Source organism: Spea bombifrons, chromosome 1 (genome assembly GCF_027358695.1).
Source record: "Spea bombifrons isolate aSpeBom1 chromosome 1, aSpeBom1.2.pri, whole genome shotgun sequence".
Lineage (NCBI taxonomy): Eukaryota > Metazoa > Chordata > Amphibia > Anura > Pelobatidae > Spea > Spea bombifrons.
Genome location: NC_071087.1, coordinates 100,024,273 through 100,040,997, shown reverse-complemented (window position 1 = coordinate 100,040,997; position 16,725 = coordinate 100,024,273). Strand labels below are relative to the sequence as shown.

General features: G+C 36.6%; 1 protein-coding gene across 4 annotated transcripts in view; it reads left to right on the top strand.

The window, feature by feature from the left end:
• DOCK8 (dedicator of cytokinesis 8) overlaps positions 1-16,725 on the top strand; it is a 63,222-nt gene that overhangs the window by 22,081 nt on the left and 24,416 nt on the right. For all 4 annotated transcript variants that reach the window (XM_053466414.1, XM_053466404.1, XM_053466396.1 and 1 more), the window contains exons 5-18: positions 82-202; positions 789-1,001; positions 1,530-1,615; positions 2,288-2,354; positions 2,637-2,786; positions 3,214-3,294; positions 4,663-4,822; positions 5,038-5,159; positions 5,400-5,490; positions 6,287-6,449; positions 13,942-14,059; positions 15,000-15,070; positions 15,372-15,510; positions 16,037-16,138. In XM_053466414.1, the coding sequence (XP_053322389.1) occupies positions 82-202; positions 789-1,001; positions 1,530-1,615; positions 2,288-2,354; positions 2,637-2,786; positions 3,214-3,294; positions 4,663-4,822; positions 5,038-5,159; positions 5,400-5,490; positions 6,287-6,449; positions 13,942-14,059; positions 15,000-15,070; positions 15,372-15,510; positions 16,037-16,138 (1,684 nt within the window). The remainder of the gene's footprint in view (positions 1-81; positions 203-788; positions 1,002-1,529; positions 1,616-2,287; positions 2,355-2,636; positions 2,787-3,213; positions 3,295-4,662; positions 4,823-5,037; positions 5,160-5,399; positions 5,491-6,286; positions 6,450-13,941; positions 14,060-14,999; positions 15,071-15,371; positions 15,511-16,036; positions 16,139-16,725) is intronic.

Here is a 16,725-nt window from a genome sequence, read left to right as displayed (position 1 = left end):
GCATTCATCCCTTATACAGCATTGAGAAGAAATAAATAATACTACTATTAATAGTAATGTTGTCATTTATTTTCCTGTTAGAAACCAAGAGAACTCAGGGAGCAGCAGCTTTAGCAGAAGTGAGTCCAGGAAGGATTTGAAGAAGGCTCTTCAGAAACAAGCATTTGAGTCAGATGAAACATTCTCTCAAACAAATGATCAGGTATGTTTGCTATTATATAGGCTTGCCATGGGTCTTGTGGTTTGCCTGTATTTTGATTATCTGGTACTGAAACAGGTATATTCACTAAAACAAGATTTTTTTATTAAAGTTGTGGTTTCAAAGTGACTAGATTCTGTATGAATGAAGACAGACCACCCCTAGCAGCTTTCCTCTGCAAGAAGGGCTGAGCTGGCCCTGCATAGTGCATAGTTCAACAATCAGTGCAGTGGCTTTAAATACATATTAACTATGCATTAAACAGGACCAAGCAACTTTATGTAGAAGAAGCTTACTGTGGTTGGGCCTTCATAATATATATTCAGTTACTTAAAACCACAACCGTCCTCCAAACTCCCCTGTCTTCTTCTGGTTTAATAACTAACCTTGAAATGTTTAACTTAAAATGAATCCTACATCCTTTTTAAAGGATCCTTTGTCGTAACACATCCGAAGCCCTGCTGCATTTAATTTGGCAGCTGTTTGCCGCTCGCTTCTTGCCAATCACGCAATCTATTATTCTGCAGAGGAGACACATATGTTAACACAGAATGCTGTCAATGATACATCTGACCCGTGTCTGATTTAGGCTGATGGACGTCCCATGACAGTGATGTGTGATGAATCAGGGAGAGCCACGCTCTCCACCTGTGATTTTGATTTGCGTGGTTTAAATCCAGAAAGCCGTGTGAAGGATTTGCTTCAGATTACTAATGTGGAGGAACTGGAAAGACAGAATGAAGAAACCCGCAAAGCCAATAGACAGGCCGAACTTTTTGCCTTGACTCCACCCGTAGATGAGGTAACGTGCTTTTTTTTAAATTCCTTTATTTACTTTTTAAATATACAAAATACAAAACAGATATAACAGACAAACATAATATCTCATGAATATTATGGTTTTTTTTTAATCCTTGAATGATTCATAACAATGGTACATTCATTCTTTTACTTTTTTTAGTTGAATCCTATAGATTGTGTTGTTAAGGGGCAGTTAGCTTGATGGGGTGAAACCAAGAAAACCTGTGGGGGAGATGGGAAAATGAATTCAATATGGACAACTGGAACACAGGATTGCTGCCCCAGTGATCTCTTTTTTGCATTTCACAATGGACCCATTAGAATGTCATTTCATGCTCCAGCCATTATACTCTTATAAAATCACCACAACTAACACCAAGAAAAAGGACATTAAAAAATTAAGATGGGGCTGATAAGACTCAGTTACATAAAAGTGTACAGTTAAGGCCTAATTGCTATCATAATCTTTTTTTCTTCATTTTTGAATGCATGTTTTAGCAGGAAATAACGCCTCCCCATTTATTTGCAGGAAGATACCGTGGAAATCCGTCCTGTGCCTGATTGTCCAAAGGAACACATGGGTTACAGGCTAATGGTCAAGCTGCACAGTTTGAAGTAAGCAGTCTATCTAACTATCTACATACCTACCTATATCTAGTCTATATTTATGTGGCAAATTAATACCGAAATGGTTTTGGTGAAATAGTCAAAAGATTTAGCCGTTAATATCAGACACAGTCAAGTGTTTCACAGCACAGTCACATGAAATGTCAAGAGAATATTTGACTGTCCACATAAAATTTCAAAAAATAAAATATACATTCTATGCATAATCATTAAAAACCAGAGATATGTACAAACCACATTTAGTAATCTGACACTTTAGTTAGGCTAGTGCTAGATTTCTGTTTATTAATGATATATGTCTATATATAATGTATATCTTAATACTAGATTTGTATATCCCATAAACTAAAGTCTGCACATCTGGGTAATACGCAGGTATCAATTTACACTCAATTTTATAGGTAAACATGAAGTACGTGTGTACAATGTGCACTCATAACTCGAGCTTCACAGTTACATATACAAAGTTACTCCATGCCCCACTCACATCTACATTAAGGACCCCCCTCCCAGAGAGAAAGCCGATGGAGAGAGCTTTGCCAGCGGCCATGCTTTTATGTACTCGGGAATAATTTACACCTCACATTTCAAGATTCGTCAAGACTTTTTGCTATGTGCATCATTTGTCTAATCTAATTTGTGCATTTATTTTCTTGACAGATTTGACATAGATATAGAGCCTCTATTTGCAAGTATTGCACTGTATGATTTTAAAGAAAAGAAGAAGGTAATTATAAAATATAGCACACATTGAGGTTGCTATTTTGTATGTTTTATGTCCAAATTAATTAAAAAGTCATACTGGGACATTTCATGGTTAAAAGAGAACCATTCACAGGAGAAGGAGGGACTTTGTGTATAATAGTAACATTGACCATTAACATCATACAGTTGGTGTGAAAGTATTATGACTTGAAGAATTCCAGTTGAACTCCCATTATTAATGATTTACCTAATATATGATACACAAATATGACAAATTAATACTTTTGTTTTCTGTTTTCATTAGATCTCTGAAAATTTCTATTGTGATTTGAATTCAGACGTGTTCAAGGGTTTCCTGAGGAACCACATACCCAACGTAGATTCATCCAGCCAAGCCCGAGCTGCTGTGTTTTCAATAACCTATCCCTCTCAAGACATCTTCTTAGTTGTAAAGGTGATCCTGTTGTGTTTGCATGTATAAGAAATTCCAGGCTTAACCCTAGAGACTTTAGGATTCAGCCCTGTATGTTGGGCTTTTGGGACAAAGTCTCCTGTCGATGGAGAGTTTCTGGATCTGTGCCTTTTGCCACAGGGCATCTCATCGTGCTCTTCTCAGTATTTGCTTGATTGTTCCTCTTTATTAGTTTCAGACAGCCTTTGTAAGTGTGAATGGTTGATAGGACGCACACATTACATTTGGCACCTTATGCCACAAATCTAAGTTTTTCTGGGACCAAACTGTCCATTTTTTAAATCAAGTATCTTAATTACACTAATAGAAATAAACAAAGCACAAGTTCTAGGTAGTTATAATAAAATAATTTAGTAATGCCAACAGCAAGACGTATTTAAACCAACAAAACCTAACCTTTCTGCTTCAGATTGAAAAGGTCCTCCAACAAGGAGAAATCTCAGACTGTGCTGAACCGTATATGACGTTAAAAGAAAGTGATGCTGGAAAGGTAAATATCAAGTGACTGGAGCTAGAGATGTTAAAGGCTATGTATTCCGTACGCATTTTTCTAAGCAAATTAACATTCTGAAAATATTTGTAATCCGATTTAGTAGTACGGATAGATGTTAATAAATTCTGCACTGGAAGACCCTCAAAGTAATCATTCACGATGTGAGATGAGCTGCAGGGCTGATTGCCAGGCCCCATATACCTTTTAAGACCTAAAAGACCATATGAAACACTTTAAAATGCAGAAACGGAATGCTCAAGACACCCAGCAGTAACTTTAATCCAATGGCATAAAATCTAAAAACATTATGATTAAGCAGCACTTTTGGTGTAGGAGCTCCTTTGTGTCTCTTGATTTTCATTATGCTTATGGAATAATAACAATGTTTTGATTTAATGCCATTGGATTGATGAAGATAATGCTGGATGTCTTGGATGCCTTTTTTCCATGTTTGTGAAGTGATTCCATTTTGCCTGCAAGGGTTAAGAGGAGCATAGCCACATCATGTTTTAAAGAGTCTGTGAATAGAACCAAGATCAGATGAGAATAGGTGCCATTCTAACCTAAACGTGTCTGTTCTTGTCTGATCTCAGCAGCAAGGCAGATCCATCTCTGGTCAATACCAGTGTTTGGGACCAACCGTGATCTCCAGGTTCTGTAGGATTTGGGCTTCTGCCAGCGAGCACAATTGCTAACTATTATCCTCACTCCCCATCTAGCTTCTTTAGTTTAGAATGAGATCTTTGTATTGCGAGTCTAGTTACATTGGTTGAGGAAGGAGAATCTGGGAATTACATACGCAATATTACTGGATAGATTGTTTAATCAGCACAGCATTAGGGCTACCTATTTATTGTTTTTTATTAGTGTAAATAGGGTAGAGGCTAACTACAACCCTCCTTATTTGGGGATTCTATTAATTTATATGTATTAAAGGTTCCGTTAGTTGTTCCTGTTTTCCACCCTTGTGTTTGATGGATATGGGAAGTTGTACATCAAAGAATGAAATATTAATAACATTATTGTAACTGGAATGAGTGGTTTGTAAATTGTGAGCATGCTAATAAAATATATATAAACCTACAAGCTTACATGGTATGCTTCCTAGGGTAGGCTACCCATTGTAAAGGGGTATGACTAGCTGCACATGGGGACATGGCTAAACATGTGAAGGGCCAGAGTAAGCCCCAGACTGACTTTAGTAGAAGAAACATTTATCAGAGTAGAGAGAAGTTGGTTGGGGAAAAAAGGAACTGATTGAGATACTCCAGGTCAAACCGGGTATGTCTACAGGTAGATCATCAGTATTAAGGCTCTCATGGTGCCATATCCTCTCAGCCATATGTTAATATACTTCTTTTCTAGACCAAAGACAAAGTGGAGAAGCTGAAATCTCAAGCTGAAAACTTTTGCCAGCGCCTGGGAAAGTACCGAATGCCATTTGCCTGGGTTCCCATCAGTCTTTTAAGTTGCATTAATATGATGACCTTGGAAAGAGAATCCCCAGATATTGAAAACACCAATGGTATGATTCTATAATTTGGTTAGTTTTGAAAATCTAGCTATATGGTTTCAAATGTAAAGGAAACAAGATTGCAATCAAAAACATAATGTATAATTTTTTTAAAGTATATTTGTTAAGTATTTAATATATTTGGTTGTTGATATTATGAGGCTTGCCTGAAAAGGACAGTGTGGTATAAATGTAATTTCCTTCTAAATAAAAGTTGTATGTTCTAGGTGACAGGAGGTCCTCGTTGACTCAAGGAAGGCGATTCTCTGAAAGAAGCAACTCCCTGGAAGATAACTCGCCTCTACCATTTAAACCAACAACACTTGCCATAAACTCTTTCTTCAAACAGGTACATCATCTGGATGTATAACGTCATTTTATTGTTTTTCTTTGTTGTATTAAGGACCAATTTATCGCTTCTCCTCATCTTATACTAGAGGTAAGAGAGCTGGCTGGCGCAAACCAAGCTTGATCCTGGCCAAGCATGTGGACTTCTACCGCCTGGCATCTGGCTGTATTTTGTAACATTGTTATTACATTTGTACACTGGCATAAACAACCACCTTTTACACCTTTTTCCTTTTATTAGGAAGGAGACAAGCTCAGTGATGAGGACTTATTTAAGCATTTAGCAGATTACAAGCGATCATCTCTGCAAAGGCGAATCAAATCTATCCCAGGTGAGGGCACCAGAGTGGTGTGATATTATTTTATTTTTATATAAAAATGATACAAAAATAAAAATTACTATTTTGTTTGTATTTTGTGGTTTTGTTTTTAGCCCCCAAATATACTATTCATATAATTTCCTCATAGAGAAAATTATGCTACTTTGTTTTTCCCATATTTCCATAAATATGAATGAATTCAATAATTAAAGGCATTTATGCCCTTGAATGAGGACCATACTGGGAGACAAATATTTGTAAAATCACATAAATAACAGCTTAGCCAGGAGCTTAAATGCAAGGAACACTAAGTGTTATACAATAAGTGTGTGCATACTCACCAAGAACCAAAGCTGGTTTTCCAAAACAAGTTACTAGATTACCGCATGTTGAGCATGGATTTAGAGTTCTGTAGGTGTAGTTTACATGGGAGCCTCAGTGAACTAGAGAGGGAACTTAAAATATTATGAAAATCCAAAGGAAAAGCAGTGACTTTGTTAAATTGCGACGACTGCTAGGTTGTCTTTAGAGGTTAAACTCAAATTGTTGAGTTGTACAGCAAATATATATTAATAAATATATACACATATACACGGACTGACTGATGGTGGGAGAAACCCAGCAGCAATAGTGAAGCTAGGAAAGCCGAGGCAGTGGGAAGCGGGGTGTTAAGAAGCACTCCGGCTTCCCTGAAGGTCTGGAGACCAGGGATATTTTAATTTCTGTTATGTCTTTTAATGTTTAGATGTCGGCAATACAGAAGTGTTATCTATGAGAAGAGACTAAGATTATTATGTTCTCTTGTAAGGTGCCCTGAAGCTTGAAATTTCGCCTGTCTGTGATGGGCTCAACTGTTGTCTTACCCCTGAGCTCCTACCAGTAAAACCCTTCCCAGAAAGTCGAACTCGCCCCATTAAAGAGATCCTTGAGTTTCCAGTGAAAGAAGTGTATGTTCCACATACCACCTACAGGTAAGAAGAACTTGTGTTGGTCCATACACAAAAACTCACCAAAGAGGGGATCTACATTTTAATTCACTTACCTCATTGTTCATTATAGAGAGCCAAACTCAGTAAGCTTCTCCAGAAGAAGGGCTGAGCTGGCCATACATAACACGTTCTAATATTGGTAAGGTGGCTGAAAAGAACCCATTATATTTCATTTGTTATATGAAGTAAGATAGAAGCTGGAAATCATAGCATTTGTAGGAGGGGGAGTAATAATTCAGATGTCAGATAAGCAGTCACCACAAATTTTCAGAAAACTTAACTAACACTTTTGCACCACTAATGGCTGTCTGCCTATTGTGAGGAAAATAGGTTTATGACTGTTTACTCCGGCTGCTTTTAGTAAGAGTATTTAGTGTATTCCAACATATGTACCCATTGTCCTTAAGGGGTTAAATGTGTCCAAGTACTAGATTCCCCTTTGAACAAAACAAATCTGATTTGAGGAAAATATTCCTGTTGTGCATCCTGTATTAATTTATATTGTTATGTGCTTATTGTAAAGGCAGCAGTTGAAAGCCTCCTTGTTGTTTTTAAACATAAGTGAAAAACAAAAAAAATGAAATCTTTTAGTACTTCTAATATTTTATTCCAATTAATAAATGTTGTGTATACATAAATGCTGCCTTTAATGATTAATGAATTACCTGCAAAATATAGCAGAAATAAGTGCTAGCTATGTAAGGATGGATGGGGAAATGGAATGTGGGGGTTCAGATTAGGATAAACATTTTCTAACAAAAGAACAATTATTCTCACTGAAGCAAAGGTCTCAACTTGCTGTTATTTATGTCATTCTGTGCCTTGCTTTGTCTAGATCAAAGTGATCAGTTGAACGGGAACTGAATGTATTCAAAATACAGATAAAATAACATGGATATCCCAGTGTGCACTCAGCTACTGCACTACAACCTTTACCCTAGTTGGCAAGAACATTTCTCACTTGGAGCCTCAGTTTGCAGTGAACTCTATTTCAAGTATATGACATGGCGCCCAATAACAATTTTAAAACATATTAAAATACAAATCAAATGACTTTCTTCTATAAAACCAGAAGCCATGTTACCCGTAGACCCTGGCTTTTACAAAATCAACCTTCTAAACGGGGTCATCTTGGTTCCCATTAGGGTGCTTGGCCCACCACAGGTTCTCCAGGTGCCCCTCTTCCCTGTTATCCTCCCTCTCCCAATATACCCCCCACCTTCATTTCAGCACCTGTTCTTTTCAACTACTTCTATCTGAGCATCTCTCTCTACCTTTTGACAGATAGGATACTCCAAAAACTATGGATGTCTGGCGGCCTGCCATGGCCCCCTGTCTAATCCCTGGACCCTGCGCGGCTACCTCGTTTGCTGCATTAAAAGACACTGCTCATAAAGTTGTCTTTTTGCTTTAAACGTCTCCTTGTTTCTTCATTTAGAGGTCCCCGATCTACCAAACAGGCTTCTTAGTCAGATGGGCAGCCATGTGGATATACATTCTAAGGCTTTAGCAGTTCTGTTTATGTACATCAGATAATCTTTGGGCTTGTTTTTTCAAGATGAGGCTGAAGGTGCAGTGTCGTGAACCCAGCTGTTCCAAAGATTTAAGATTCATTTGGGTATGCTAGTAGTTGGGTTGTTGAAAGCTAATCATGCATGTTTGGTGTCTCACTGCCCAACGCTAACGTAATAATTTTATAATAGTATTATTAAATAAATCTTATTTATTGATTTATATAATGCCATCATATTCCGTAGCGCTGTACTTTATAATATAATATAAAGCTTTCTTGATTTAGAGGCAGGCTAGAACAACATCTAGCACCCCTCTTTAGGTGAGCTGCAGGTTCGTACAGGGGTGATTATATATAATATATATATAACACATTCAGGTCCCCAGCACCAAATCCCTACCTATAAAAGTATGATCACTATTTATAGGAATCTTACTTTAGAGTCGTAAAAAATAGTCTTTACTCTGCCACATTCAGATAGTAGAATAATCATTATGATGCATGTATATTTTGATGATAGATAGATAGATGATGGCGTCACATAGCGCTGCAAAATAATGAAAACACACAAGTGGTATATAAACATTTACATTGTGAGGTTAAATAACAGAGTGGTACTGCCAATACCCTCTAGTAGAAAAAGGAATAAAACTCAAGTTTAAAAGTGACTAATTTCAATACAAAAAATAATCATTTGACGTGTTGACTTCGTCTGAATTTGGTCGAATAGGCACCGAAAGCCAAATAAAAGAGCGAGCCTTGACACGTACACAAGGAAAACCTGTAACAGAAATAAACATAAATTGTATGAAGTAAAAATCCTTCTATTACGTTATAATATGTTCATGGTCCAGGTAAATATAAAGATATTTTTATGTAGAAGAAACAAGCTTATGCCCAAATTTGATTTGAAATTGGTTACCCCCTTCTTTGCTTGATCAGCAATTAAATTCAGTGCTTATCATTAAACAGTGCCCACCAGGCAGGCGCCACATTTTCTTAAAATTCTGCCGTCATCTTAGTAATAATATCACTTGATCACACCACCAGAGATGCAGGGCCTATACACCTCCCTACCCCAGGTTGAGTTTAATGGAGATGAGTAGCAGTAGGAGCCCACCAAAGCTGTACTCTTTTGGACATACTGGTAAGAAAAGTACTAACATCAGAAGCCCATATATCAAGAGTGCAGAACATGCAATACCCCACTAAGGCCAATTTAGTGTGCTATGTCTGTGCAGAAGAAGTTCTGGGCTCCCTGATTTTCAGGCTCAAGATATATTTCTGTAATATATTCCTTACTTTGTCAGGGATTTGTTTCAGACGGGAAGCCTCTGTTTCAGATCTTCATTGCAGCCGTCCTTAGTCATTTTCCTTGACCCAGTCTGTGTAATCCGAACAAAACAACACTATCTTTACTTCCCTTACCGAGTATATTCTACAAAAGCAATTTATTTCAATTGATAGATGTGGCTGTGTAAAACTGTTTGACTCTGTATATTAAAATCTTTTGGGGTATTTGAAATCTGTTTGCCAAACCAATAACCGTGAGAACTTTACCTTACGCAATAAGTTCTGAATCTTCTCCTCCTGGGTATCAATCAGGTCTTGATGGATGTTAACCAAGCGCATCAGTTCTTCAGTTTGCATGTTCTGACTTTTAATTAAAGACTGCGGGAAATAAGAAAAGCAACCTCGACTAAAATATATGACTTGTAAGAATGAAGTTACCGTAATTCCATCAATATGTATATATAGCTCTGAACTACTGCCTACAAATATATATCAGGGAATCTGACAATGGGATAGCATTTTGTGCAGAAAAGTGTTGGAAATAGCTTGCCAGCAGTAGCAATAAAAATATAATTGATAGGTCCCTTATATAATTATGGTTTGTGGATAAAAATCATCAGGAAACACTAAGGGTGCTCAATATGTATAGCGAGAGGTCGAGGATATGTGAAACAAACAGTTAAATGCATAAAGGGATTTTACAAACTACTAGAGGAAGTTTATTTTGGAATAGGAGAAATGTTAGATCAAGAAGCCATAATCTAAAATGAGAGGGTCGTAGGCTTAAATGTAATGTAATAAACTTTTACTTTAATGAGAAGGTAGTAGATAAATGAAACATCCTCCCATCATAAGTGGTGGAGGCTATTCTAGTGCATGGAATAAGCATAAATCTTTACATCAGGAAAAATGGCAGACAAGATGGGCCCAATGGTTGTTATCTGCCGCCAAATGTTTCTAATTAGGAAAAGGGCAAAATGAATGGATGAGTTGGTGCGAGTTGCTGCTAAATCTATGTTTCTGTTGCAGTTGGTGCACTTGTATATATACAACTTTGTATGTAATATTCTATTAACCTTTAATGACCGGTTCTTATAGAATGTCACACACTTATCACTGGATGGAAGGGTTTAACAGTTTGTGCTACATTTATATCAGGTATAATAATTATACATTTCAGTTGGGATTAATCAACAAAAAAGGTGTTTTCCAAATCATCAAAATGTGTAAATATATCATGTATCTAATTATTTGGTATTAAAGCAGGCATTGTATTTTGTTTTAGATTAGATCATAATACATCATCAATAAAAAGAGTCCTAAATTCCTACCGATATACTTGTTATGTTAGGAAAGGAATGATCCTGTTTCATGATGTTTACAGCCTTCCGTATCTTCCTTTCCAGCGGCTTGATCTTGCTGTCTAAAGCCAGTCCTTGTGTCTTTAGTAAAGTAAGCTCTTTATTTAGTTCAGCATAGGACTGTTGAATCGTATCGTTAAGAGTGAAGCGTCTGGTTCTTGCATCAAGGTCTTCTGCTTGCCTGGCAGTTTGGAGCACCTGTCGGAACATGTTTTCCAAGGAGACCTTAAATAAATCCATTTGCTTGAAAATGCTGGCCAGACTCTGTTGTGTGCGGGTAGCCTCGCTCCTAAATTCAGATCCAAGTTTAAGAAGACTTTCTGAGAGTAAAGCGATTTCTTCTTCATGGCACGACAGCAATTCAGAGTGTGGCTGCGGTGCACCGTTGCCAGGTGCCGGTACATCTAGTAAGCAGAAGGAATACAACAGGATAAAAAAACAACTGGCTCTCATTGTGCAATGTCCAACGTTTGGCAAAGCAGAGGGGAGAAGCTTGGACCTGGAATGGAGCTTCTTCCACACTAGAAGGAGCTCTTAGCATAACGATCAAAGACAGGAAGAGCAGCAGGGTCCGCTCTTATAGCAGATACCAGGGTTTAACTATTTGCTTGCTTGAACATCTTCATTTTATGGAATTTCTCACCTACTATAACAAGAAATATTTTTACATGACACATTTGTAGGATTTCTTTGGGAGTGCTGCCACTTACTGTCTGCAGCCGTACACCATTATGATTATTTAGAAGCAGATGTTATTTTCTATTTCAATTCATTGCGCAGTTTTACATGAATATAGATACTTTTAAAGTTCAAAATTGGTTAACTTAATACAATTTATTTTAAAGAACATTTAGAGTCCATATACCCATTGTACAGTGCTGTGAAATATTCCCGTGTGCAGTACTGTGGAATGCGGTGGTGATATATAAATCAATCAATAATAATATTCTATGTTTACCTTGATAATGGCTACAACAGTTCATACAACACTGAGCAATAGGGTTTGTTTTTTTTTCAAATAGTTTTTTCTAATTTTTTTTCTTTTTATATAGCAAATGGTACTTGTTACCAGTAAGATAATTATCAAGAACGCATTATGTCTAAAATCACGTAATCAAACTGAGGTGGAAGGTGACAAAGGTCTTGTTCACTAAAGCTTGAGTGGTCAAGAAGAGGTTTTTAATCTCAGCAGTGAAGTTATTTAGAACAAGCTTCATACTGAGTTAGTCAAGACAACTGAATCACTAAATCGTCTTCTTGACTCTGATTTTAAGTCTGTTCACATTATATATTCCATTTATTGCAATTTTTTTCAAAATTACATTTTAAATAAAATTGTTCTCATTAAAAATAATGGGACTATATAAAAAAGCTCGAGCTTTGTATCATTTACGGGGACATGTTTGTATTTTAGAGGGAATTTCACTCTTTAGATACCAATGTAGCAAATATTGAAGATAGATTATGAGAGCCTTGAACCTTTGCTTGCTTGGCTAAGAAATAAACCACGACTGAAAAACAAATCTATCCAGCATTAACCTCCAGATACAGTGTCATTTTTTGACACTGTGTAATTCACGTAAATCAGGTCCCCATACCGCTATTGTATCTTGTAGGCATTTTTACTACATTTTTTCCAAGTGAGTTATTTTTTGCAATGTTTGATTTTTACAGTGTTTAGTTATTCTTCAGGTTTTTATATTACGCAGTCTTTCTAAAGCGAATTTGCTTGGAAAAAATTATTGAAGCTTTAGAAGAAATTGCAGTGGATTTGGGGAGTATGATCTATGCATTGTGGGTCTATGCACGTGCACAGATATATAATATAATATATGTATATGTATATATATATATAGCGAGAGGGCACTCTCAGAGTTACTTAGGTTAGGCCACACTTTATTTAGCAATGAAGTGCTGAACAATAAGTATAATTTCTAGATGAAAAAAATCACCAGAATTGTAGGGAATAGAGTGCGGAATATATATACTGAGCTGCATTCACTTAAAAGGCGTCCATTACCTGCAAAGAAATATTGTGTATATATAAGGGAGAAAAAGCACACTAATGCCAATCTATCCACAAGTGGACACTAAGGTATATTCCAATTGATTAATACAATAAATAGATAATATAAATCATTAAAAATGTTTTTAGATAAATTAATATGAATAAATCTAAATGGATAACTAAATAAAAGTAAATTACTATAAAGAGCACTTTATGTGAAAATGTTCAATAAAACTTTCAGTGAGCATGAAGACCAAACGGATGACCTCTCCAAATATTTGAATCTTTAAACAAATAAAGCATGCCTTCCTTCACTGTTAATTGTTATTTTTCTCTGTTATATATACACCATACAGTGCTGAATGCTACTAAATATAGGTGTCCTCTAACGCCCATTAAAATAGGATCACCCAAATATGTTACAACATTTATTATTGTGTACAAGATAATTCAGCAATATAACAAATATTTATCAGAGGCAGACACCCCTAACTTTTCGGTAGCCCACCGCTACCATCCCTTTGAAAGATATCAAGACATGTTAACACCACAAACTCTTTTGAAACACCAATGTTACTAGATACATGTTGAAAGGCACAGAACTAAACATATTTATAAAAAGATCTTGAACATTGTACAAATGTTATTACACAGGCTAACACAATCTTGAAGTAAGGTATCTACATATTTTATCATTATCTTTTATTTATATAGCGCCAGCACTTTCTTACAATAGGCAATTGAGTGAGATGAGACGATACGCTCGGTAGAGAACGCCCTGCTCGCAAGCTTACAATCTAGCAGTCTGTCTGTCTTTCTATCTATCTATCTATCTATCTATCTATCTAATGCTAAGTGCTAATGTGAAAACTGCTAGTGATTTTTAAGAAGGCCATGTTCTGATGACTAACATGTCAAAATCAACTATGGCGTTAAAGGGACACTTCAGCCATCACATGGTCCCCTTGCAAATGCATGGAGGTTTTTGCACATTTTTTTTTTCTTATGCCCCTATACCCCAGCTCAGCCAAACGTGTCTCCATGTTGTGGCCCTTTCCTTTCGTCATATGACTACTACAGGTGAGAATAAAGAAGACTTTAAAACGTATTATTATAGAAAGTCTGGACATGATAACAGCAAATAGCCCTTGTGGAGTTTGTATTCAGTATGATATTTGGCAAGACTCGAGAAAAGATTTTTTTTCTTGTTTTACTGTGTATCAAATAGGCAGGATTTGTTTTGTCAACTTGATATGTATACTACATCTGTTTATCCTATCATGCATTTTGTTTTTTTAGAAATGTTTTGTATGTCTACCCTCAAAGAGTGAACTTTGCTAACAAACTCTCCTCTGCAAGAAACATTACAATCAAACTACAGTTTATGTGCGGTGAAGATGCCAAGAACGCAATGCCGGTAATTATCTACCTAGTTATCATTGCTTTATTGTTTTTTAATGCTGGAGAATTTCAGCTTTGTACACACTTACCTGATATTGTACGCTGATTTAAGTGATAGCCTTAGCTTGCCCAGTGTACAATACCAATTAACTGTGCTTACTGTGTGTGTGTGTGTGTGTGTGTGTATATATATATATATATATATGCAGTGTTCATCCTCAAGCATTCACAATATCAACCAGAAAATATAAGGGGAGCATGATTTAGGAAAAAAAAAAGGATGGAGGCTATATTCCTTATGGTGCAGGTGAGTATCCCAATATACATGTGACAAAAAAAAAATAAAGCTCTCTCACACCAAGGAATAACCAAATATAAGAACTATAAGGAATAAAATATATGAACTCACATAGGCATGCATGCTCGTGAACTTTGGCGATGGAGAATATAATATATGATATCTCCCAATATACACACAATATTAGCAGTCCCAGCAGTATGTGTTCTGTCTGGATGCCTCATGAAGCAGATATCCGCCCATACCCTTCTTCCACATTCCAGGCTGTATGTGTTGACTTATTTCTAGTTTCTAGCCTATAATATTCCCTACCAGTATGTTTTGCTCTAATGCTTTGTCGGTGTGAATGCCCTCTACTTTTTGGGTATAGATGCAAGCTTAACCTTTTATGCATTTTTTAAATGTTCTATATATTTTTTTTTCCGGCTGAATCCATGAAATCACAATATTTTTCTATAAACTATAAAGACTGCTCAGGATTTATACAAACCTGTATAACTGATTATAAAAAAAGGATCAAGTCATTTTCAGTGAGAGAAAGTGATTGGTTCTGTATGGCATGTAAATGGTTTTTATTCACCTAGATGGTTTTAGAAAAATTCAGTCTCAATCTGGATTATGTATCTTAATTAATGTAATTATTCATTTGTAAACCTAGGTCATTTTTGGAAAGTCTAATGGTCCGGAGTTTCTGGAGGAAGTTTATACGACGGTGACATATCACAACAAGTAGGTTGAGATGCGGGTTGTATCTGAAGTGATGGCCATATTTCAATATGTACACGACGAGAGTTATATTCTACCAAACGTAAAAGGCCTTGCTGAATGAAGGCTCTTGTCGTACAGTGTCCTTGTTATAGGCATGCAAGCAAAAAAGTTGATTCTAGTATAAAAAAACCTAAACACTGGAATAATGTTTCATATAGCGCCATCATGTTCTGCAGCGCTGTACAATGTGCAAACAGGACATAACAAGTAACAACTGCAGGGTTGTTCAGCCTTCCTAATGTGTGTGTTTTTTATTTTTTAGAGCTCCTGATTTCTATGAAGAAGTGAAAATTAAACTTCCGGCTGTTCTCACAAAGAAACACCATCTGTTGTTTTCATTTTATCACATTAGCTGTCAACCCAAACAAGGTGCCACCGTGGAAACTCTTCTGGGATATTCAGTAAGTGGCATGCTTTTCTCTGTAGTGTAATAAAGATCAGCACAAAACTAGCCAAGAAAAATACATTTTGAAATGGGGTAACTGCTCCTTCAATCAATGTACTATAATAGCTCCTAAGCATGCAGTGTAGCAGTTAACCTTCTGAGAGGAGCAGTGGCAAACTAAATTATATCCGCTGGACCACCCTATGAATTCACATACAATGTCAAAATCTTTAGTCCGACGTGGTCATCCTATAATATTCTGCTGATGGAATGTCATTACATTTGAGGAGTGATTATTTTACTTTTAAATGCAAATTTTGTACATTTCCTGAGTATGGAGGTAAGGTTTACAGTTCAGTAATACGGAAATGCTTCACACCACCTTTAACTAATCTGATAATAACTACTGAGGACTATGGCTATACCCCACAGGGACCCTCAGGCATGGTTGACTATATACTTGCCTTTATTTGCTACTCTGCATAGCCGATAAAAACCCAGTTCTGTAAATTAATACATTTTATATGTTTTGGTTTTTTTAGTGGTTGCCAATCTTGGTAAATGATCGCCTTCAAACAGGACATTATTGCCTGCCTGTGGCTGTAGACAAGCTGCCTCCAAACTATTCCATGCATTCTCCAGAGGTAATGTCGCTGTTTAGGAGGGATGGAGTTTGAGTTATTTTTTTGTGTTTCCTGAAACAAACATAAGTTAGATTTTGTTTGATAATACGAATTCACATATGCCAAGGAAAGTCTTCCTTTATTGTAGCCTCACACGCAGACATCCATTCAATGTGGTTGTTGTATAAAAGGAGCGTGCACAATATAGTTTAGGGAAGTTGGTATCTTTGATCATGTCATGATCATGCATTCACATTAACAGCAGTGCATATATTTTACCCATCCATAGCACAAGACACAACTAAATGTAATAATTTTGTCACTATTGTAACTCGGTTTAGCTGGCTTCCCTCATACGTGTCTTCCACCCTTACAACCTATCATGAATGCTGCTGCCAGGCTTATCTTCCTTACTCATCGCTCTAGCAATGCTCCCCTGTCATTCTCTTCACCGGCTCCCTGCACGCTAAATAATTCAATTTAAAATTTTGAGTAAAACCTACAAAGCTCTTCATAGCGATTCCTCTGCCTACATCTCCTTACTTATATCCAAATACATACAAACCCAATCCCTCCACTCAGCTGAGGATCCTAGCCTGTCCTCTGCT